General features: G+C 41.7%; 1 protein-coding gene across 1 annotated transcript in view; it reads left to right on the top strand.

Annotated features, from left to right (window-relative positions):
• The window catches only part of LOC126284015 (cell division control protein 45 homolog), a 138,117-nt gene that overhangs the window by 35,298 nt on the left and 78,565 nt on the right, over positions 1-24,254 (top strand). Inside the window, exon 6 of the mRNA XM_049982560.1 lies at positions 17,181-17,242. Coding sequence (XP_049838517.1) covers positions 17,181-17,242 — 62 coding nt within the window. The remainder of the gene's footprint in view (positions 1-17,180; positions 17,243-24,254) is intronic.

The raw sequence follows: 24,254 nt of genomic DNA on the forward strand, positions 1-24,254 counted from the left end.
TTAACAGTTTTTTAATATGGTCCTGAATTACGGTACTTGGTCTTATGCACATTCTCCTTCACGTGTCTAAAGGAATGTTTCTCCGAAATTTGACATTAACCTTTTGTCTTTGGAATTTTCTTTGTCTTTGTTATTTTACTTGTACTGGTCTGCTTGTATTGTTGTTGTTCCGTCCATTCATTGTTTTTCTTTATAGCACAGTACAGTTTCGTCACTTCATGAGAATTGTTCCAAATACACTGACTTTCTTCGTCAGTGAGTGGTAACTGCAACATGCTGTTTAAAGCATAAATAAAAATATGCTTTTTATGTTGGGTTGTATGATTCAATTATTTCCAATAATGATTCTCAAATATGTAGGCTTTCTGCAACTGTTAATCAAGGAAATTAACTCAGCTATCAGTTTCTTGTGTGTCTGTACATGTAATTTTTGTGTGCATTTGATAAAGTGTGTTAGTTATTTCATTTAAATCTTATTTAGTGCCTTTAAATAAAATTATAGTGTCATCATCATACTAGTGATAATACAGTATTTCCTCTTTTATACCAATGAATTTCTCAAAAAAGTTAATTTCCAAGTCATTAAGAAATAAACCTGACAATATACTTAACAAACTATTACCCATCGCTAAGCGGTCTCCATTTGGTAAATTTTTCTGTTAAAGATAAAGTCATGAAATCAAGACCACATTGCAAGAAGGCTAACTGCTCTACAATCTCACTTACTGCTATGCTTTTATCTGTTGGTAAATTATGTTTAATTATTTCTGATGCTTCATTAACTGGTGTATTTGTGAACACATTTGTAATGTCCAAAGTAGACTTGTAGGACTTGTGGCTCTCCTACAGATTTGATTTCAACAACCATTACTTCTCGTGCAGGTAATGCCTGCCCTGTTCTTGCCAAACATTATTTAGTCTAAACGTAGCCACCCAAAAACACAATAGCTAAAACATTAACAATAAAGACAGCTAGCAGTTATTGTATATGTGCTTGGCAAAAACCACAACTGTCGTTCAGTTGGTAGTGTAATTTAACATGGAGGTTACGACAGTTAGTCAATAATGAGTAGAAAAATATTTGTACAAATTATAAAAACACTACAGCTTACTACGACCACCTTTTAATAGACTTCATACTACTTCCATAACCCAATTGTTCTGCCACACAATGGGTTCCTAATGAGCTAATAACACAATAATTTATTTGTCACAATTGATCTCCGGTCAAATGGAAAACAAAAGGGCAGCTCTTGTCAAAGAAGCAAAATCTTCAGTACAACCAAAAATGTTCAGAGATGTCTACATAATCTATTTTCATTTTTGGTAATAATTTACTTCATTTTGTACATGCTCATGTTGATTTAAAAGTTGTTTGAATTTAACAGGAGTCAATGATATCATTAAAAGCAATCATAGTAACATTAAAATCAATCAATGTCATTCTTCTGAAAATGGGCCTCATTTTGTTATGGGGAAACAACATTGCCCCGACAAAAATTGCTTTTCAAAATCTTGCAGCTCCACATGTAGTGTTCCACAAAATAGCATCTCTTAAATTTAAGAGGCATTTTATGAAGCTCAGAGTAGCCTTGTATACAAAAAAAAAAAAAAAAAAAAAAAAATGTGATTGCAATAGTACCAAACAAGGTGAGAGGTCCGTTTTTATATGAGAATTATAAATGCCCTCAGATGTTGCCAATTTGCAGCTGGCAATAACATACCAGTAGTCTGCCAAGAAAAGCAGCAAAGGGTTCATTAATTTCTCTCTGTCAGAGGCAATGTACATGGTTTTAGATTTATGTACACTAATGTGTTATAGGTCTGAAAGGGTTAATCTCGTAATATGTGATGTTAACCTAAAAAAACTCTGTACCATTTGACCAAGAACATTTTATGGGTAATATATATGCAGAATTTGTTTCTTAAATATGTCCAATTAAACAATGGTAATAAAGTGAAACTTTTAAAGTATTATCTCAAAACACATCTTTTCCATCACAAATATTCAGTCTGTTGTAGCTCGCTCAGGTTGAAAGATGGAATTAAATTTTTTAATTTATTTTTTATTTTTTAAATTGTCTGTAATTTAATGCTGGATGTTAAAAAAGAATAACTCAAAATCCAGAATTATTGACAAGAAATCATTTGGCGCTTTGTGTTTCACATTTAATGCTAGTGAAACCGAGCCGATACCAACCCAAGGTAATATGCAGGCTGAAAATCCAGTTGAGTCCAAATTCTCATCAGTTGAGGCACATGGCACAAAATCCTCACATCAGCATTGTGATGGCAGGCGATTTTTCATGCTGGTGGCTCGACAGGGCAGACCATGCTCGGAAAGCTGCACTGCCTGAAGCGAGCCATAGTGTTTCCCACCAGCTGTAACCAGCATTTTTACTTTCTGGTGACACTCAGTGGATGTGCTGGAGCCATCCAGTGGGTGTTCCAAAAGCTCAGTGACATGACTGAATTGAATCACATTGCTATTTAAAGTCACCCATCAACTATGAATGTTCTTGACTGATTGGAAAATAAAAGATCAGCAAAGTGGTGGTTCCCTCACTAATTCTCACTGGGATATGGCATACATGAGTGTGAATGTTTGGAGTGAGAATGCTGTGATCATACAGGGCACCATGGGAAGTAGCGTGGCTTCAAAGGTTGGCACACCATGCTACCACTGTGGTAATAGTAAGCCTGCATTGGAAATCTGGTGTTGGTGCTAATATTCTGACCAGGAGACAGAAATTCGTTAACCAGATTTGGCTGTATACGTATTGCTGCAGGATAGTAGTAGTAGTAGTAAGCAACAACATCATCATTATCATCATCATCATCATCATTTCTTGCTCTCTCAAATCTGAAATGCTCTGTTATTCCAGGTATGCAATCTGCTTTCCGTACTTGGTTTTCACTTTGTGAAAAAGCCTATATTATAAGTATCATAAAGTTTTCGGTGATATTTGAAATAATGAATGCAACACCAAATCTTTCGTTAACTTGCCACTATATTGAGTAAAACATTATAAAATTATGAATGTGCTTCTGACTTGCCTCCACTCAGTATGACTGCTACTGGAACAAGAAGGCACAAATGTCCTTTTTTGTTTCCTTTCTGCAGTTGGTGACTAGTAAACATGAGTGGCAGCAGATTATATTTTTTCAGCACCAAAGAATCGTGACTGAAAAACTAATACTACAAATGTTACAACATAACCATCAAACCAAACACTTAGCGTTATGTCGCAAGTGTAGTGTCACAGGCAGGGGAGGTGTGAGATATTAGAACATTATATAATTGTGACAGCATTTTAGTCAATAATTGAAAAAATTGATTGTTGTAAAATTGCCTCTGCATTGCCGGGTGCTGCATTGCAGTGATTTTCCAGTCTGCACTCAAAACAAAAACAGTTATTGTCAGAGGTCTCTCACCATTGAGCATTTTGTTGCTTCTTTGACTGGCTCTAAAAATGTTACTAGTTTAATGACAGTGGTGTTTTCATAACCATTAATTTTTTCAGACCAACTTCATTATCAAGTGTAAGGTGCGTCCAAATGAAAATTAGACTGTAGTTATATGTAAAGACATTTTAAAAACAGTATCACAATTACAGTTATTTAGAACAGTACAACAATACATAATTGCTGCTGATGTTGATACACTGATCCCAGCTTGTCGGTAGGGACTGGATGGCTTCAGCGAAGAAACTCCAGGTTCAGTTTTCCACTGTGTCCTGTACTTCCTCATCATAGGTGAACCTCTGAGCTTTCAGAGATTGTTTTAAGGGGCCAAAGATATGCGAGTCAGATTGGGAGTTATCAGGGCTGTAAGGAGGATATTCCAGGACCTCCCATTGAAATTTTTGGGGGTGCTGTAGGATCTTTGTACAAACACAACCTAATGTCATGGAGAAGCACTATGCCATTTGAGAGCTAGCCCGTGTGCTTGTTCTTCATGGCCTATTTCAGCCTTAGCAGTGTGATGCAATACATTTTATCATTAACTGTTGCACTCTGTAATAGCCAGATGGATAGAGGTCATTCTACATTGGAAAAGAAAGTGATCATCGTATGTGCAGCAGTTGCGGCTGATTGGGCTGGTTTTGAACAAAGGGAGACGAGATGCCACCACTCAGACAGGGTTGAAGTGGTGGCACCACATTTCATCACATGCCACAGTCGCAGCAATGAAATCCGTTCCTTGCTCCGCATATCTCAACAGATGGTTCAGGCAAACACCATCCTCACCATATCTGATTCTCTGAGAGATGCTTGGGCACCGTCTGTGCACAAACTTTGCCATAATGAAACTTCTCATGGATTATGTGATGCACAGTTTCTTTGCTTATCAACAGTTGAACAACAGATATGGTCATCCAACAAATCTACCGTATGAGCTATTCCACATCTGAAATCTTGGCACTGGTGGTGCCAATGTACACCTTGCCAGGGCATGATGCCCCCGGGGGCTCACAGTGGCAGCAGGTGACCCTGAGGCGTAGACTGCCTACATGAGTGTTGCATTTCCTGGCTGAGCTATGGCAAATATTAAGCTTTACATCTGCTTTCTACATTGCCCTCCAGGAAACCTGGCTCCCGGCAATGCTGACCCCTGCCTTTTGTGATTACAGGGGATATTACAAGAACCGTAGCAAATATAATAAAGTGTCAGGTGGAGTTGCGTTTATGTCCTGAACTCAGTATGTAGTGAAACTGTGCCCCTCCAAACTCCTCTTGAAGCTGTGGCTGTCAGGATACAGACGATGCAGGAAATAACTGTCTGCAGTATATATCTCCCTTCAGATGGTGCGGTAACCCTGAAGATGTTGGCTGCACTGATTGATCAACTCCCTAAACCTTTCCCACTTTTGGGAGATTTTAATGCCGGTAACCTCTTGTGGGGTAGCACCGTGCTTACTGGCTGTGGCAGAGATGTCGAAAATTTGCTGCCCCAGCTTGACGTCTGCTTCTTAAATACTGGGGCCACCACACATTTCAGTGTGGCTCGTGGCAGTTACTTGGCCATTGATTTATCAATTTGTAGCCCAGGACTTCTCTCATCTATCCACTGGAGAGCACATGACGACCTGTGTGGTAGTGACCACATCCCCGTCTTCCTGTCACTCCCCTGGTGTCATGCCCAAGGACACCTACACGCATTGGCTTTAAACAAGGCAGACTGGATACCCTTCACCTTTGCTGTCACTGTTGAATCTCCCCCACATGGTGCCATCGATATTGTGATTGAGCAGGTCACCACAACTATAATTTCTGTGGCGGAAAACGTGATCCCTCGTTCTCTAGAGTGCCCCTGGTGAAAGACAGTCCTTTGGTGGTCCCCTGAAGTCGCTTCCCTTGGTGGCTGCTGGAAGTCACTGAGGAAATTTAAGTGTGTTAATGAGCTCTACAACAACATAAGCGGCACCATTCTCTAGAGCAACTAATAGCCTTTAAGCAGCTCCGTGCCCACATTCTCCTGCTTATAAAACAATGGAAGCAAGAGTGTTGGGAGAGGTACGTGTTGACCATTGGGTGCCATATGTCACCTTCCCAAGTCTGGACGAAGATCAGATGTCTTTTTGGGTACCAGACCCCAACAGGTGTACCTGGTGATAACATCAACGGCGTGCTCTCTACTGCCTCAAACATAAGTGCTGAGCACTTTGTTGAGCACTATGCTCAGGCCTCTGCATCAGAAAACTACTCCCCACCCTTTTGTACCCTCAAATGGCGGATGGAAAGGAGAGTCCTCTCATTCACTACATGCCACAGTGAACCCTATAATGACCAATTTATATAGTGGGAGCTCCTCAGCGCTCTTGCACATTGCCCCAACACAGCCCCTGGACTGGACTGAATGCAGAGTCAGTTGATTAAACGTCTCTCATCTGACTACAAGCGATACCTCCTCATCATCTTCAACTGGATGGGCGTGATGGCATCATTCCAGTGCTCAAACCAGGTAAAAATCCGCTTGATATGGATAGCTATCGGCCCATCAGCCTCAGCAATGTTCTCTGTAAGCTGCTGGAATGTTTGGTGTGTCGATGGTTGTATTGGCTCCTGGAGTCAGGTGGCCTACTAGTTCCATGTTGGGGCGGCTTCCGCCAGGGTCGCTCTACTGCTGTAATCTTGTGTCCCTCAAGTCTGCCATCTGAACAGCCTTTTCCAGATGCCAACACCTGGTTGCCGTCTTTATGTAAAGCATACAACACGACCTGGCAACATCATATTCTTGCCACAACATTGTATGAGTGGGGTCTCCAGGTCCCACTCCTGATTTTTATTCAAAACTTCCTGTTGCTCCGTACTTTCTGTGTCCAATTTGGTGCCTCCCATAGCACTCCCCCCCCCCCCCCCCTCCTGCCCCCCCCCCCTCATATTTAGGAGAATGGCATTCTGCAGGGCTCCATATTGACCATATCTCTATTTTTAGTGGACATTAACAGCCTAGCAGCAGCTGTAGAGCCATTGGTCTCCACTTCTCTGTATGTGGGTGACTTTTGCATTTTGTATTGCTCCTCTAGTACTGATGTTGCTGAGCGCTGCCTACAGGGAGCCATTCACAAGGTGCAATCATGGTATCTAGCCCACGTATTCTAGTTTTCAGCCATTAAGTTGTGTGCCATGCACTTCTGTCGGCATCGTACCATTCATCCAGAATCCAAACTTTATCTTAATGATGACCTACTCACTGTAGTGGAGACATATCAATTCTTAGGACTGGTTTTCAATGCCCAATTGACTCGGCTACCTCACCTTCATCAGCTTAACAGGAGTGCTGGCAGCACCTCACTGCTCTCCACTGCCTGAGCAACACCAACTGGGGTGCAGATGGCTCTACACTGCTGCAGCTCTACAGTCCTGGTTCAATCCCACCTTGACTATGGGAGTCTTGTTTATGGTTCAGCGGCACCCTCAACATTGTGTTTGTTCGACCTAGTGCACCACTGTGTTGTTCGCCTAGTGACGGGAGCTTTTAGAACAAGTCTAGTGACCAGTGTCCTGGTCCCTTCATTTGGATCCGACGTGCACAACTGCTCACCAGTTATGTTGCACACATTTGTAGTTCTGAGCATCCGAGTTGCCATCTCTGAAACTGACCTGCTTTCTGTCTTATGCAGCAAAGTTTTTGGCTTTGGGAGACGGCATGGCATAACAGAATGCAAAACAGTGTGTCATTAAGGAGACTGCAAATGTGTGGAAGCCTTCCGTGCGGGCTTCTCTCAGGGAATCAGTTGTCCTTTGTCAGCTCCGCATTGGCCATACGTGGCTCACACATGGTTACCTCTTCTCTCGCAAGGACCCACCTTAGTGTCACTGTGGCTCCCAAATGACAGTCATCCACCTCTTGCTGGACTGCCCACTTTTAGCATCTCTGCGGCGGACTTTTAACTTTCCCAGCATCCTACCTTCAATGGGTGACAATGCCTCAACAGCAGCTTTAGTTTTATGTTCAACAGCAGCTTTAGTTTTATGTTTTATTCGGGAGGGTAGGTTTTATCATTGGATCTGAGTTTTAACACATGTCCTTTGCCCCTGTCCTCCACCCAAGTGCTTTAAGGGTGGAGATTTTAATGTGTTGCAGAGTGGCTGGCTTCTCCTTTTTTATTCTCATGGTCCGCCGGCCATGGTAATCTGCTTTCTTGTTCCTAATCTCTTCCCCCTGTTTCTTGCGTCTCTCTCTGGTTTTATTGTCCTGCTTTGTCCCTTTGTAATGTTTGTTTTCCTTATGTCGTTCTTCTGGTACTTCCTTTCTCCTGTTATTTGCTTTATGTCTTCTTTGTTTTCTTCTTTTCCTGGGGTAGCAGTTCTACTGGGAACAAGGGATCTATGACCTCACAGTTTGATCCCTCCCTCCCCCCCCCCCCCCCCCCCTTTCCCTTTTTTAATCCAACCAACCAACTCGTGCTTCTTTCATGAGTTCGAGCGGGCCGCACGTGGAGCTCTGAGCTATTGCATTTCCTTCACCGTGCCCCTCCTTCCCAATCCGTGCTCCTTCCCAGCATCCCCCTCCTTCCCCTCTCTCGGCATTATTATTTATGTCTTCCTGGTTATCCACTTACCGTACGTATTTACTCGAATCTAACCCGCACTTTTTTTCCGGTTTTTGAAATCCAAAAAACCGCCTGCGGCTTAGAATAGAGTGCAAAGCAAGCAGAAGTTCTGAAAAATGTTGGTAGGTGACGCCACAACTAACTTCTGCCATTGAATATACGTAGCGCTACACAGGCATGCTTTGTAGGTACAAAGATACTGGTGCCAAAACCTCTGCGTCAGTAAATAAATTTTAAAAAAAAAGGTGGTAGACGAGCTTTTATTTTCCGCCCTGAGTTTCGGCCACTGCATTTTCATACATTATCCAACGAAGTAAATACAAATTCCATATTGTTCATCTTCAAATGTAGCAGAATTTCCATTTACTACGAAAATCCGCCAGGCAAGACTGTTTGGGATGTTTGTCAGTATGGCCAAGTCTACGTTCTGAATTTTTTCCTACCTGTGAGAAGAGATGGTTGCTTATAGGAACCTGACGAAATGTGAATCACATGCAGTATTCTCTTCACCATAAGAAAGAATACAAATTTTGCCATGTATTCTTTAGTGTTTGCTACTATCTCATTTAAATCCCGTTTGCCTAATGAACTACGAAACTATAGAGTGAGACAACAGCAAACGCGGAAGAATATACATATCGTGTCATGTTTATATTCGTATTATTTTTATACCTAATTGTGATACAGTCAGAAATGAAGCACGGCAACTGACTAGATTTCTAAGTATAAGATGACTCTAATTTCTGTGCACAATTTGATGTACTAAAGAAGCAGCTGGAAAGCTTTTCAAGTGGAGAAAAATGTTCGCCTAACTCTCGTTCAGAACATGTTCTATCATGCGCAGTCTATTATTTGGTTCTTGTTAATCATTATCAAAGAAAGCAGCAGTGTAAGTAAGAACAAATAGCAGTCTCTTGCTATTGTTTCGCTAATTAGATGATTCCTTTCTTTTTTTATATATTGTAAGCGGCGGTAGCGTGCACAGAAGCAAGCCGTGCCGTGAGCGGCTACAGACCGTAAACACGCACTATCAGAATGTGACAAACAATGCATGACACAGTACAGTAATGCATTTTCAGCTTAGAGTGATGTGAACACATATAACAAAGAAAACAGCACTTATCAGATCAAAGCAAAATAAGCAATCGTTTCAAACCAGATGAAGCACGTGAAAAAGGAAGGGTACCTGTATAAATACGGACGGAGCGCCTGGTGCATAGCAATGGCTACCTGGTAAAGCTTAACTGCTAAGCTTACGACTCGAACCAAACTACTGTAGCTGTATCGTCTTTCATTCGACCCAAATTGTGTCTCTTATTACAAAGGACCAACTTTGTTTCGATTTGGAGGTGCGGCCTAAAACTTTTCTCGCCCCTTGAATTTCAAGTCTCAACTTTTACGTACGGCTTAGATTCGGGATTTTTTTTTTTTTTTTTTTTTTTTTTTTTTTTTTTTTTTTCCCCCCCCCCGAGTCTCATTTTTCAGGTGCGGCTTAGATTCGAGTGTGGCTTAGATTCGAGTAAATACGGTAGTTCCCTATATTGCTTGCAGTTTTCTTTCATCCTTTTTGGTGTTTTGGTCCTTGCTTCGGGTTTGAACTCCACTTCTAAATTTTCTGTTTTTAGAGTGAGTCATTTGGGGAAGAACTCCCTCCTACCATCTACGGTGTGGATTCCTTTCTCCCCCTTTCTTTCCTTCTTCCTTCCCCCCCAGTCACCCCCCTCCACCCTGCTAGGCCATCAGCTGTGGTGGGGCTGTTATGTCCCCACTGGCTGAACCCCCTCACACACAGGGATCACACTACTAATACCTGAGGCCAGAAGCCTACTACCAACTCGGCCATGAGACGCATCACTTGTGCACCCCAAGGTTGCTCGCTCTCTTTTGGTTCCGGATCTTGCAGAAGCCTGCTCTCCCTCTGTGCCCTGCCCTACTCCACATCTGAAGAGAAGAAGAAGAGGAAGAGGAAGAAGAAGAAGAAGAAGAAGAAATGTAAGTCCCAGGACAAGGCCCACCTGGTGGCCCCAGAGATGCTATCCCCCCCACCCCGCAACCTGAGTCTGCTGTCTTATTTATGGAAGTCATCCCATCTTTGTCGGTGATGACCACTGAACGATTGACATGACCTCCACTCGGTTCTGTATTGTCTAACCTGGATTCTCTCCACATGATATTGCAGTGAAATTGCAACAGACATTAGTGACACCTACTGGAGGTTCCTACCTTGTTTCCTCTTACTCTGCATTCTTTCTTGCTCTTCAGGCAAGAAACGCACTTCTGTGATGACCACTCTCCAACATTTCATTGTTATTGGGTGTTCTGTCGAAACCGTGCCAGCCCCGGAATAGCGTGTCAGGGGGGTCCGCATTTTGGTTCACTCCAGTGTCCTTGGTGACTGGATCCCCCTTTGTATCAAACTGGAAGCAATAGTGGTTAGAGTAGAAACAACCCCAGCAATCAGTGTTTGCAACATCTACCTCCCTCCAGGTAGGCCACTTCCTTACGTTGAAATGTCCACCTTAATACAATACAGCAACTCCCACCCTCGCATCTCCTCCTTGGGGACTTCAGTGCACACCACCCCCTGTGGAGGTATGCCACTTCAACTTGTAGCGGTCTTCTAATTGACCATATTATTACAGACTTTGATTTGTTTCCCCTCAATGACAGTTCCCCTATGCACTTGAGTGCCTCTCATGGCACCCTTACTGCTATCGATCTCACAATCTCCTCCCTTGCTCTCGGGGCTTCCCTCCTTTGGTCACCCCATGATGTACTGATCCATGTTGGGCATTAGCAGGGCCAATTGGTCTTACATGTGTCTACTGTGCACTTCAACATCTCCGTTTTGAATTGCATTGATGCAGTCATGCAGGACGTCTCTGCCAATAATCTTCATGCTGTTGACTCTGCTATCTCCCTATCCACAGCTCCCCCTCATCAGTGACCAGTACTGTGGTGGACCAAGGATGTAGCAGTCACTATCCAGAACTGCCAATGGGCACTGCAGTGATTTAAATGACACTCTTCACGTGCCAATCTTATCCCTTTTAAGCGTCTGCACGCTAAGGCTTGCTGCCTTATTAAACAGAGTAAAAAGGAATGCTGGGAGCAGTATGTTTCCTCCATGGAGATGTAAGCCTCTTCAGCACAGGTTTGGTCCAAACACTGTAGCCTTCTGGGCTTCCAGTGACAACCAACTGTCCAGAGTCTTACTGTCCAGGGTGTTATTCTCCAGAGTGCTCTGTGTACTGATCATCAGTCCTTGCAGAATGCCTCGCGACACAGTTTGAGACAGCATCGGCATCTTCTTTCTATACTGGTCCCTTCCTCCAGCGGAAATGTGAGTTGAACAGAATCCCTCAGTTTCAACCCCCGCCAAGCTGAACTTTATAATGAACCTTTCACTGAATGGGAATTCTTGTAGGCCCTTACTTCTTTACATGGCATGGGCCTAGCCCCAGATTCCATTCACAACCAGATGATCCAACACTTGGACATTACCCAGAGGCAACATTTCTTAGGGTCTTCAACCACATATGGCTTATGGGTGCTTTCCCCTTGCAATGGCAAGACGGTATAGTTATCCTCGTCCTAAGCTGGGAAGAACCCAACGTCTGTCAAGAGCTACCTACGTCTCTCAAGAGCTACTGCCCAATTATCCTGACCAATGTACTTTGTAAACTGCTCGAAAGGATGGTAAACTGCTCTGATTATATCAGGTATTTGAATCTCTGGGCTTTTTGTCCCCGTATCAGTAAGTCTTTCCTGGAAGCCAATCTCCAACAGACCCTTTACTCAGGCTGGAAACAGCAATCCAACCGGCTTTTACTCACTGCTGGCACCTTGCTGCGGTCTTCTTTGACCTAGGTAAGGCATATGAGACAGGTTGGTCCCTTCACATTTTAGTTAACCTCCATGACTGGGGCTTTTGCAGGCCTCTCCCTATTTTTATATGTAAGTTTATCCCAAAGGTTCTTCTGGGTTCGAGTTGGCACTCCACTCAGCACCCCCTGGATCCAGGAGAGTGGTAGCCCACAGGATTCTGAGTGTCACACTCTTCCTCATAGCCATCAGTGGGTTTGTGACCTCCTTTGGGCCTCTGGATATCCCAGTGTTGTACGTTGACAGATTTTTGCATCTGGTGCAACTCCCATTCAGTAGCATCGGCTGAGTGCCAGCTCCAAGGCACCATCTGACAAGCCTCTACATGAGCCCTCTCCCATGGCTTCCAGTTTTCTCCCTCCAAAATACAGGTTATGAATTAATGTTGTTGGTCCACAGTACACTCCAATCCAGAACTTTATTTAGACGACCGGCTCCTAGATGTTGTTGCATAGACCCATTTCTTGGGCCTTATTTTTGATAAAAAGCTGATATGGCTGCCTCATATTTGCCACCTGAAGACTTCCTTCTTGCAGAAGCTTAACACTCTTAAAGTGCAGATCATGCTACTCTTCTCCTTCTTTACTGTGCTCTGGTTTTGTCCAGACAAGATTATGGTAGTCAGGTTTATGGCACAGCAGCTCCTTCCACTCTGAAAGTACTTCACTCTGTTCACCATTGTGGGATGCATCTGGCTATTGGTGCCTTTCGTACTACTCCCATCGACAGTCTGCTCCCAGAAGTGGGGAGCCAACTCCTGGTTTCTTGCTCAGTCGCCACATGTCGATTCCCTGACCATCCCGTCTACCCTCTCCTCTTTTGCAAATGACAGATGTCTCCCTCCTGATAACCACCTCAGGTGGTATTTCCAGTTGACATGTGTCTAACTTCCCTCTGTTGGAATCTTCATCTCAACTTGCTAGAATGTGCCCTGTATATTTCCTCCTCCCCACCCTCTCCCTTGGATGGTACCTGGACCATGGATTAGGACTGACCTATTCCAGGATCCAAAGGTCTCTGTCACCCCTGTAGTCTTTCGGCGTGTTGTATGTTCCATTCTTGCAGAGTTCCAGGGTGCTACCATCTTCTACACCGATGGTTCTAAGACAATAGATAAGGTGTGATACACTTTCACATCTCCTATTGGCTTAGAACACCATTTATTGCTGTGGTCATGTAGTAGTGTGTTCACGGCAGAGCTGCTGGCTATTAACAGGCCACTTTGTTACGCAGGCCTCCATTCACAGTGTTTTAACATGTATGACTCAGGCTGTAGATTGATGCCACTCTCGTCACGCTTTGGTCTCTGCTATCCATGACCTTCTCTCTGCCCTTGGCCATGCCACCTGCTCAGTTGTCTTTCTCTGGGCCCCAAGTCATGTGGGCATCCCAGGGAATGAACTGGCTGACAGTTTGGCAAGAGAAGTAGATACTTCCACCCCCCCACCCCCCAATTCCCTTCCATGGTTCCAGCTGCAGAGAATGTGGATCTTCATCAAATCTGTCTCTGCCCAAAAGTGGAATGATACCTGGTGAACTGCTGCCCTCAGTGATAAACGCTACACAATCAAGACAACTACTGTCTTATGCCATTGCATAGATTGGTGGAATGTGCCCTTCTTTTGGCCCTTCATATTAAGTATAGTCTTCCAGATTCTTAATCGTTAACATTAGCAGACAATTCACGGATGGTTGAACTGGTCCTCAGTTTCCTCCATGAAAGTTGTTTTTATTTTCTAATATAGGGTTTTTCTTTACTCCTGGAGCAGGGGCAGGGTGGTTGTGGTTGGGGCTCTCTTCATGTTTTCTCGGTCTGGGACCCATGACCACTTCCCCATGCGAAGACCACTCTTTTATCTGTCTGTTTTTCCAGTGTGGTTTCAGTTACCTGAGACTGCAGTCATGCGTGTGAGTTGGGTTTGCGTGAGTGTGTGTGTGTATGCATATGTGTGTCTATGGCTGACGAAGGCCAATGGCTGAAAGCTTTAATTGAGAGACTCTTTTTGTTGTGCCTATCTACAACTCAGCATCTCCAGTATATGGTGAGTAGCTACTTTCATTCTCATAATATTTTTACATTCCATCCTGGGTTTTCCGTTGTTTGATGTTTGTTTTTCCAGTTTGTTGTGCCTATCTGCAACACAGCATCTCCACTATATGGTGAGTAGATACTTTCCTTGTCATAATATTGTTACATTCCATCCAGGATTTTTTATTGTTTGATTTTTGTTTTTCCAGTTTTTAGGTGTGGTCTACCCTTTGATGCCTAGTAGTGTGTGTGTGTGTGTGTGTGTGTGTGTGTGTGTGTGTGTGTGTGTGTGTGTTTTAACTTGCTCGTTTTATAGTTTGACCCCTCCAGCTGGATCCATCTACTTTTAGCAGACCCTCTCTCTTCTGAGAGTACCTTTGGAACTGCAGTACTGATGAACTCACCATTTAGTCCCATAACCCCCCCCCCCCCTTCCCCCCACACACTGCCACCCCTTAGTTAATCAATCAATTATGTTCTTGATGTTTACACATCCTGCCTCATAATGCTGACACCACCAGAATGTTGTGCACCTTGGGAGACACTGCTCACCATACATGTCACTCATCGTGCGATAAATTTGTGAAGCATGCTCACTTTCCACACAAAGAAACTGGATAACTACTATTTAGGCTGATTGAGGGGAATCCATCGTGCAGTGAACTGCAGAATTAACTCTCCAGAAATAAGAAAATTGCTGTGAAGCTGTTAACATAACTAGTGCGACTGGAAATACCACTGTGTTATCTCTAGGTAAACACACACACACACACACACACACACACACACACACACACACACACAGGGATTATATGTAACATTGCTTCAGTGAAGGTCTTCTTTTCATTTGGGCATATCTTATATTTCTCTAGCTCAATTATGCTAACTGCATTCTAAAATGGCTGTTCTGTCTATGTTTCTGTTTATTGTGTCTAACTTGTCTCTAACAAATTCATGCCACCAATTTTCTTCATGAAAGGGGACAGTGTGTTTGGCAGCATAAATCATAAAATGAGCCATTGACCCCATTTTTTAATAATTCACACAAAAAATTTAGGTCTTTGTTCAAAACATGGAGTACTAGATGACATCCGATATGGTTACTGGAAGGACTTCCTGGTGGTGGTGGTGGTGGTGGTGGTGATGATGATGATGATGATGATGATGATGATAATGAAGATGATTTCATGGTCAACATTGTGTACAGTAATAGATGGGTTAACACTTTTTCCTATATGGGTCAGTTCACATATCTGGTGTACGCAATCAGGCATTTGTGCCTATGGGCTAGCAATTCTGGACATCATATTCATCCATATTTCATTGCTCTGTCTTTCAGTGTTGGATGACACTGTTGTAAGATGAGGTGGAATTCTGGAGACGTCCACCTGTCCAAATTGTGAATCAATGTCTGCAAACTTGTATGAGAAATGCCCCGCCTAATATTAAAGTAAATGAACAATGATTTGTGATAAAAATTTCTATGCAATTTCAGTTTCAGTATTGTTCACAGAAGCTGATAATGCTTTAGAATTCAAATTTTGGCATGTTCTTGGACATGTGCCCTCAAATGTGTCATCATCAAACTGAAAGAGAGAAGAGCAGAGTTTCTGCTGTTTTATGTGTAAACAATAAATTTATTTTCTGCAATATTAACTAGTCTTCAAGCCACTGCAGACTCGTCATCCAGGAACATTACCTGAACCATGTGCAGCAAGGCACCATGGCTGTGTTGCTCACAGAAATAATGGAAATACAGTTATTTTCTCCAGCACAACACCTATAGCATCTAGCTGTTCATTGTCCAAGTAATGTATCTGTAACACCACCATCTGATTATGAGCGTACAGTGGCTTGAAGACTGTTCTGGTGTCCAAAATTAAAGCAACAAACTGCTGTTTTCCCTGTCTTGCATCTAATTCGTGACATAATTGCACAGACTGTCAACAGATGCCTGTACGATCGTTGATCGGAATGCCATCTTCCATGCAGAACACTCACAACCGCCCCAACGGTGATGCCAGGAAACCTATGAAATGTGGTAGTGTTTACCAGATAGATCTAGACCCACAATTGCTGTGTACACAGGGCACAGACAGTGCAGTATGGCACAGAAAAGGTCCCTACCAGACTCTGCAATAAAGGACCGTAGAAAGAAGGGAAGCAGGACAGTCGCAAAGTGATGTAGCCTGATGGCTTAATGTGAATGGTTCTGTTGTTTCTCGAATTATGCAACAGTTTATCCTGAGGACCAAAGTAGGGCTGATTGAAGGTGAAATTAGAAAGAGAGGACTGTTATTTGGCTGTAAGTGCACTATGGTACCGCCTTAGTACTTATGGTACCGCCTTAGTACTGCACAGCAACTGGCATCTGACCTTGAAGCATCCACTGGATGAGTTGTATTGAAGCAGATGGTGTACAGAAGGCTTCAGCAAAGTGGACTTTATTGTCGGAGACCTGCTGCATGTCTCTCTCTCATGCATCTTCACAGATGGGTACGTCTAGAATGGAGTCGGCAACATGCCACCTGGGCAGTCAAACAGTGGGCCAATGTTCTTTACACAGATGAGTCCCGATTTAGCCTGCAGAGTGATTCTTGACGAATTTGTATCTGGAGGGAACATGGAACATGATTTCAGGACCCAAACATTGTGGCAAGAGACAGATATCAATGAGGATCCATAATGGCACAAGCTAGTATTACATTGCCCACTTGAACACATCTGGATGCAATTGTATGGGTGGATCAACAAGGTTTAAGTGCTGTCAGGTATTGTAAACGAGAATTTGGGACCTCGTGCGGTTGTTGCAAGGTGCTGTGGGCCCAGATTTCATATTAATGGATGATAATGCTCGAGCTGGAAATAATGTGATAAGTAACTTAGGAAATTTTTTTCTAAACACTGCCTTGAGCTCCAGCCTTCACTTTCATGTTTGCTTAGTCTCACGTCATGTGCCATGATCCTGCAGCAGGTGATTTAGTAACCATTTGAGCTTGAGGTGCCTAAATAAAATTAACAAAATCAAATGCAGTTGCTCTCTGCATTTGAAGCACCTGCATTGATGTCTTTCAGACTTCCACGGAACAACATGAGCTAAGGAATTCAATTGAGCATAAATTCCAAATGCAGACTTTTACTTATAGATACGGTTTAACAAGCTTTGTAATGACAATTGTTAGTAACTTTCTTTTTTTGTTTTTCAGAGTGCTGTGGAAATGTTTGAGTTAGCGTGGAAACTTTCAAAGGACGACAATGAAATGTTGTGGTAAGTCATTTGGTCTTTACATTTTCCTTTAGTGGTATATTACAGAGTAGAAACTCACATACTTTTGTAGTCCTTGGTGTGTGGTTGTAATGACTTGATATGTATTAATACCAGTAGGTGTTCACTGGAAAACCACAATTCAGGATAGTTCACAAATATCAAGAATCCACAGATAAAGACTTGTTCTTTATTCACAGTTGGAGGTAGGGCAGCATCGGTCGTAAATTTTTAATTTGTTTGTTGCAGATTCGTTTGAGCTACTATGTAGCTATATTCAGTGCATTATATCGAAGTCCTGATGACTTATAAATATAATAGCACATGGTACCACTTGACATACAGATAACAAACATGAATTGTCCTTTATTCTGTCTTTTGCCATTTATTTGTTAATTATTTAACAGCATTTGGTCATCAGCTTCCACGGGCATAAAAATGTAGAGTGGCTTTCAGAACCACTGAAAAGTCAGGTGACCATTCATTTTTGAGTGAATTTCCTGTAGTGAACCTTTTTACGTTTCTAACTAGTTTGTTATGTTTTGGAAGGAATTGCTGAATGCAGTAGGTTACAAAACAGTCATTTTTTAGGCAAATGACAGGACATCTAAAACTGTAGTCTTCTATGTGTCATGTGTCACTCCAATGTTGCAAATACACACTCCAGCTGGTCCTCACGGCTGTGTCAAATGAAACTGGCAGCCCTTATGGGCAAAACTCACTGTTGCTAACTTTAGCTGGCAGTAGCCTGACAGCCCACAGATAGAGCATGAGGCTCCACTTACAAATGCCGTGTGTGCAGAATGCAGAAGGTGTGTACTACTCAAGCATTGTACGAATTGGTGCTTTGTTATTGTTCATTGGCAAGAGCAGAAAATTTCCTCGTGTTGTTTAAGATCAGATCATAGGAATTCAGGTCCATGGTGTAAAGTGTGAACTTAAAACTACTTTTAGTTTGTAATAGTTTCTTACGCGTTCTTATATTTTGTTAGAAGTCACATTATTGTATTAGAAGTTCCTTCACATTACCATATGGTAAATGTGGTTTTTGTGAAGTCATGTGTGAAGTATAGCAATACTTATACTACACGATTTCTAATTGTAATACTTCCTGTGTTAAAGGTTTAAAATAAGATTATAACTCTAATTTAGTGGGTTATGACAACATTTAAAAATTATAATTCAGTCAGTAATTATGTGAAATACTGAAAATCAAATTTCTGTTGCCATGGGAAACCATTTGATGTGCAACTTGGAACTGGGATCGTGAATTGTCAGTTACAAGTCACGTTCGTTAGTCAGTGACGTAGTTGCTTTTTACTAACTGGACCATCCAAGAACTTCCCAGAGTTCCTTGATTATTTAGATCTACCTGTTCTCCTCTCCTCTGATTTGTGCGAGCAAAAGAAAAGAAAGAAAGAAAAAGACACATGACAAAGGAATTATCCAGTGGGCCACAAATCAGTAGATGTGATCTCCATGTACAGAAATACAAATGATTACAATTTCAGAAAAATTGGAAGATTTAATCAATACAAGAAGCTTCACAAATAGAGCAAATCAATAACACATTGGTCCACTTTTGGCCCTTATGCAAGTTGTTATTTGGCTTGCCTTGATTGATAAGTGGTTGTTGGATGTCCTCCTGAGGGACATTGTGCGAAATTCTGCCCAGTTGGTGCTTAAGAACGTCAAAATCGTGAGCTTATTGGAGGATCCTGCCCATAATGCTCCAAATGTTCTCAATTGAGGAGACATCCGGTGACCATGCTGGTCGAGGTAGGGTTTGGCAAGTGTATAGACAAGTATTAAAAACTTTCGCCATATGCGGGTGGCAATATTATACTGAAATGTAAGTGCAGATTTTCTTGCCTTGAAGGGCAACAACTTGCCACTCTGCTGTAAGAGTGCAGTGCGTGATAACCAAACAGGCCCTGCTGTGAAAGTAAATGGCACTCCGGACCGTCACTCCTGGTGGTCGGACTGTATAGTGGGCGACAGTCAGGTTGGTGTCCCACCACTGTCTGAGCCATCTCCAGACATGTCTTCACTGGTCATTGGCAGCCTATTCCGAGCGAGTTCATATCTGAAGACAATAGAGTATTTGACTTTTTCCTGGAAGTCGTCTTAAATGGCTGATTATGTCATTTTATCCTCATAACATGCTTTTTTCCCCTCTTGAATTTCATTATTCTTTCATAAAAACATATATGAAATTCAAATAATTTGAAAGCCGACACAAATGCTCTATTTGAGTTGTGTGATGCCTGTAACGTCACTGGCTAGGTTGTTGCTCCTACTTTCATAAAGCTCTTTCATAGTGATGTCTTGTTTTGGAATTTATGTTTCAAAAAATGGGTTGCAAATGGTGTGTAGTACTACACTGTACAAATACATCTGTAAAAACTTATGAAAACTTGTTTTTGCTCTTCCAAAGAATGAGAAGTGTAAAATGTGGTTGCACTGTACCAGTAAAATGCCAGTAGTCAACGTACAAGTTCCCTAGCTTGATTAAGAGTGTCTTGCACTCTGAACTTAACATTGATTTACCTCTGAGATGTGCTTTCCCACTGTTACAAGGAAGGATAGTGTCATTCTACAAAATTAAACTCTTAGTGAAAGTTGTCATTCTACCCTATTACATGTACGTTTTTTAGTAGTTTAGTTGTTAGAGTGGTAGACTGTCAAATTATATGAAATGATATCCATAGATCGCAGATTCAAATCCAGCCCAAAAGAATATCTTAACTTATGACTTGGCAGTTCTCTCGTTAATGAAACCAAATTAAAATTAAAAAACTTTACCACACTGATAAGAAACAGAGTACTGTTTTGTTTACCTTGTCGTTTACATGCTCTTACATTTGCAGTTGCTGTTCACACACAACACATTCAAAAAGATATTTTCTAATTGATGTAACCAAACACTTTTTACTTTATTAGAAACAATATTTTTATCTTTGTACTGTACAGCTAGAATTCGTATTTTTTAAAATTTTGAAGTTTCGTAATCTTACGAAATAAGTCTACTCCAGATACTGACATTGGTCTACACCCACAAACATCACAGCCCTTACATTTGTGTTACTTGCATGTCGTACATGTTTTTTCTCTTTCTGCATACAAAATCACATCGTCCTATACCTTGTTGTACTGTGGGACTATGGTGATTACTTCACTACTCACCATGCTTTCCAGAAGAATGAATTGTTTGTATGCAAAGGAAATGCATTTAACCTCAGTTGTCCATTGATCAAACTAAATTTGAAGCTATATTTAATACAAGCTACCATTTAAACAATTGCTACAATGAGTTCTTGCTAACACTATTTTAGTATTTTGTGTAAAAGTTTTAAAAATATATGACCCTTCCAGGACTTGAACTCGTGTCCTCTTTACCCACAGTCAAATGTGCTATTCATTGCATCACAGAATGCTTGCTCTGAGCTGTCCCTCTGCCAAGTTTCTTATGTAGAGGAAATCAGCATTGAGAGTCACCAATAATAATTTTATTGTGGTTTGGGTCGTGGTTCATGACTGATAGTCAACGAACTAGTTATATGATACAGATCCATTTGCAAAAGTTCTACAGTCCCTTAGTTTTGAGTATGTGTAATGATGTTACAGGTATCAGGGAAAAGAATGTCCATTGCTGTACATAGCGGGACTAAATGGGTGGAGCATAAACACATTAACTTTTGTAAGGTTTCTAATATCAGTGTTCACAAAATTCCCTTCTGATGTTAATTAAAACTTGGAATTGCGATTTCTGTCACTAAATGACTAAGCTGTTTGCAGAAGTAGTACGTGAAAACCTGGCAACTTTGGCTAACACTTCTACGACACACATATAACTTCATCTTACTCCTGGTCTGTGAAGTCGCCAGAGCTTCAGCTAGTAATAGAACATTTTTGATCACGTGACCAAACTTGATATTTAATGATTTTTAAGGTTTAATTCGATAAAAATAACAGATCTCTTGTGAGAATAGTCACTGTAACTGCTACTTTAATGTTATAATCTCTCAGAATAACAATAATCTGAACCATATTTTTAACATAGGAAAATAGCCTATTGTTCTCCAGTCAATGAGACTCCGGACTCAAGAAATGTCTGGAGACGTCCTGGGCTGTTTCGGGATACAAAATTGACTGTCATCCGCTGTACGCCCAACAATCATGTGATATGGAGCTTAGTGGCTGCTATGTGCAGTGGGATTAATGGAAGGGGGCATTCCTTTGCGCGCGACAGGTTGAGAATTTGGGCTCAGCTGTTCCAGAGAAGCGGAGCAGCCAGGTTTGAATCCTGGTCCAATACAAATTTTTGACCTTCTCCATTGATTTATTTCATTGCCCATAAGTGGCTGAAGTTCTGATTTCTTGTTATATAAATTCATGTTCTTTTAACTGTCGCCATGAAGATAGTTCAGTTTTCACTGTAAAGGTGCTGGACGCTGTCCTAGTGACTGTCACAAACATCTAACCAGTATCACAGATACTCATTCTTGCCAAGCTCTCTTAAACCTCTGTTGTAAAGTGCAAGATAACAGTGGATTCAGTTCTGATGATGTTAGTGGAAGTGATGGGTGCAAATTTTGTAGTTGATGAAACTTTCAAGAATCTGCCACTGGGAAAACCAACAAGTAGGAAGGCAATGTGCAAATGGCTATGTCAGCTGTGACCAATGCATAACCAGTCCATTGACATTATAGACAGTTAGTGAGATACTCCCAAATGCTCGTATGCCATTGTGGAGGAAGTTTGTCTTGTGGGGAAATGATCCCCGTGTTGGGCTGTCTCCACTGTAAGTTGTGCTATTAATTAATGCTCCGGCTACAAGCATTTGTGATATTGCTCTTGGTTAAGACAAAATTAACCAAACACATCATTTAGAAGTAGCACAAAATCGGTTTACTTTTGTTTGGCCTGTCATATTTAATCCTAGTTATGTTATAGAGTTTCTTACAAGGGAACCTCCCCATCACACCCCCCCCCCTCACATTTAGTTATAAGTTGGCGCAGTGGATAGGCCTTGAAAAACTGAACACAGATCAATCGAGAAAACAGGAAGAAGTTGTGTGGAACTATGAAAAAAATAAGCAAAATATACAAACTGAGTAGTCCATGTGTAAGATACGCAACATGAAGGACGATGTAAGACCAGGAGCGTCATGGTCCAGTGGTTAGCGTGAGGAGCTGCGGAACGAGAGGTCCTGGGTTCAAGTCTTCCCTCAAGTGAAAAGTTTAATTTTTTATTTTCAGACAATTATTATCTGCCCGTTCGATGCGAGGTAACTGCGCCGTAGTATGGGGACATTGTATGGAAACGTTAAAAACATATGTTTTGACATAGCACAGGGAAAACTGTGCGACTGTGAAACTGTTGGATTCATTTGTTGCAGTTTATGTGACAAACTCTTATGTTTTCATCACTTTTTTGGGAGTGATTATCGCATCCACAAGAAAACCTAAATCGGGCAAGGCAGGTGAATTTTTTTACCCATTCGCCAAGTGTACAAGTTAGGTCGGTCGACAACATATTCCTGTCATGTGACACACATGCCGTCACCAGTGTCATATAGAATATATCAGACGTGTTTTCCTGTGGAGGAATTGGTTGACCTATGACCTTGCGATCGAATGTTTTCGGTTCCCATTGGAGAGGCACGTCCTTCCGTCTACTAATTGCGCGGTTTTGCGGTGCGGTCGCAAAACACAGACACTAAACTTATTACAGTGAACAGAGACATCAATGAACGAACGGACAGATCATAACTTTGTGAAAATAAAGAAAGTAAATTTTTCACTCGAGGGAAGACTTGAACCAAGGACCTCTCGTTCCGCAGCTCCCCACGTTAACCACGGCGCTCCTGAGCTCACCTTATCATTGATGTTGCATATCTTGCACATGGACTACTCAGTTTGTGTATTTTGCTTATTTTTTGCATAGTTCCACACAACTTCTTCCTGTTTTCTCAATTGATCTGTGTTCAGTTTTTCAAGACCTATCCACTGGGACAACTCGTAACTAAATCTGAGGGGGGTGCGATGAGGAGGTTCCCTTGTTAGTATCCATACCCAGCCATTAGGCATACTGACTTTTCTAAATAACTGACATATCAGTTTATCATTCCTAATTACTCGTCCTCTGTCCAATGACCATAAATTTATAAGAAGGCTCATGCGTCTATAAGGGATTCTTAAGCTGCAGCTTGTTTTGTATGTTTATGAGGTTAATACGAACTATTTCAGCTGAATGTTCCTCATTGTTGATACTGATAATTGAAGGTGTTGGCTGGCTCTCTGCATTAATTTCTGTTGGTTCCACTCCTAGTTCATCATTTCTATTATGGTAGTTGTGTACTGTATTGTGAAATTATTAGTAACTTGTCCAGATTCACATCTACATTACTTTGTAATTGCATCCAAACACCCGCAATGGTCCACAGCATTCTGTTTTTCTAGTCTGTTATGTCTACTTTGTTGCTTTTCTTTTAACCCTAATTTGCTTCTGGGCAGATGTTTTATTCTAACTTTGGCCTCTTTGCCATAGGATGGCCCTTCTACTGTCTCAATTGATCATTTATCTATTTCATTAAAAAGAGACAGTGTCTCTTTCAGGAGAAAAAATTTCAGTGCTGCTGATAGTCGCATTTAGGGCGAAGAAAACTTTTCGAACGATAAGTTCAATTCTCAAAGAGGAAGTAGAATCAAATCACTCAGGTACTAGGATGGGAGGATCTCACCTATTATAACGATGGGAAGAAAAACTCTGTTGTTCAAATGTGTCATGACAGTACTGCAATTTCACCTTCAGAAGATAATAACTAGCCAGTCATTTTGTCTCCCTGTAATTTTATAGTTTTCTCAAGTGAATTTTCCTTTCATTACTTTATCTACAAAGAGTAGCCCTTATGTAAACATTACATGTAGGGAGATACATCAACACACACACACACACACACACACACACACACACACACACACACACTGCCATAAAGATGTTGCAAAAGAA

The sequence above is a fragment of the Schistocerca gregaria genome, chromosome 8, assembly GCF_023897955.1.
Source record: "Schistocerca gregaria isolate iqSchGreg1 chromosome 8, iqSchGreg1.2, whole genome shotgun sequence".
In the NCBI taxonomy this organism is placed as follows: Eukaryota; Metazoa; Arthropoda; class Insecta; order Orthoptera; family Acrididae; genus Schistocerca; species Schistocerca gregaria.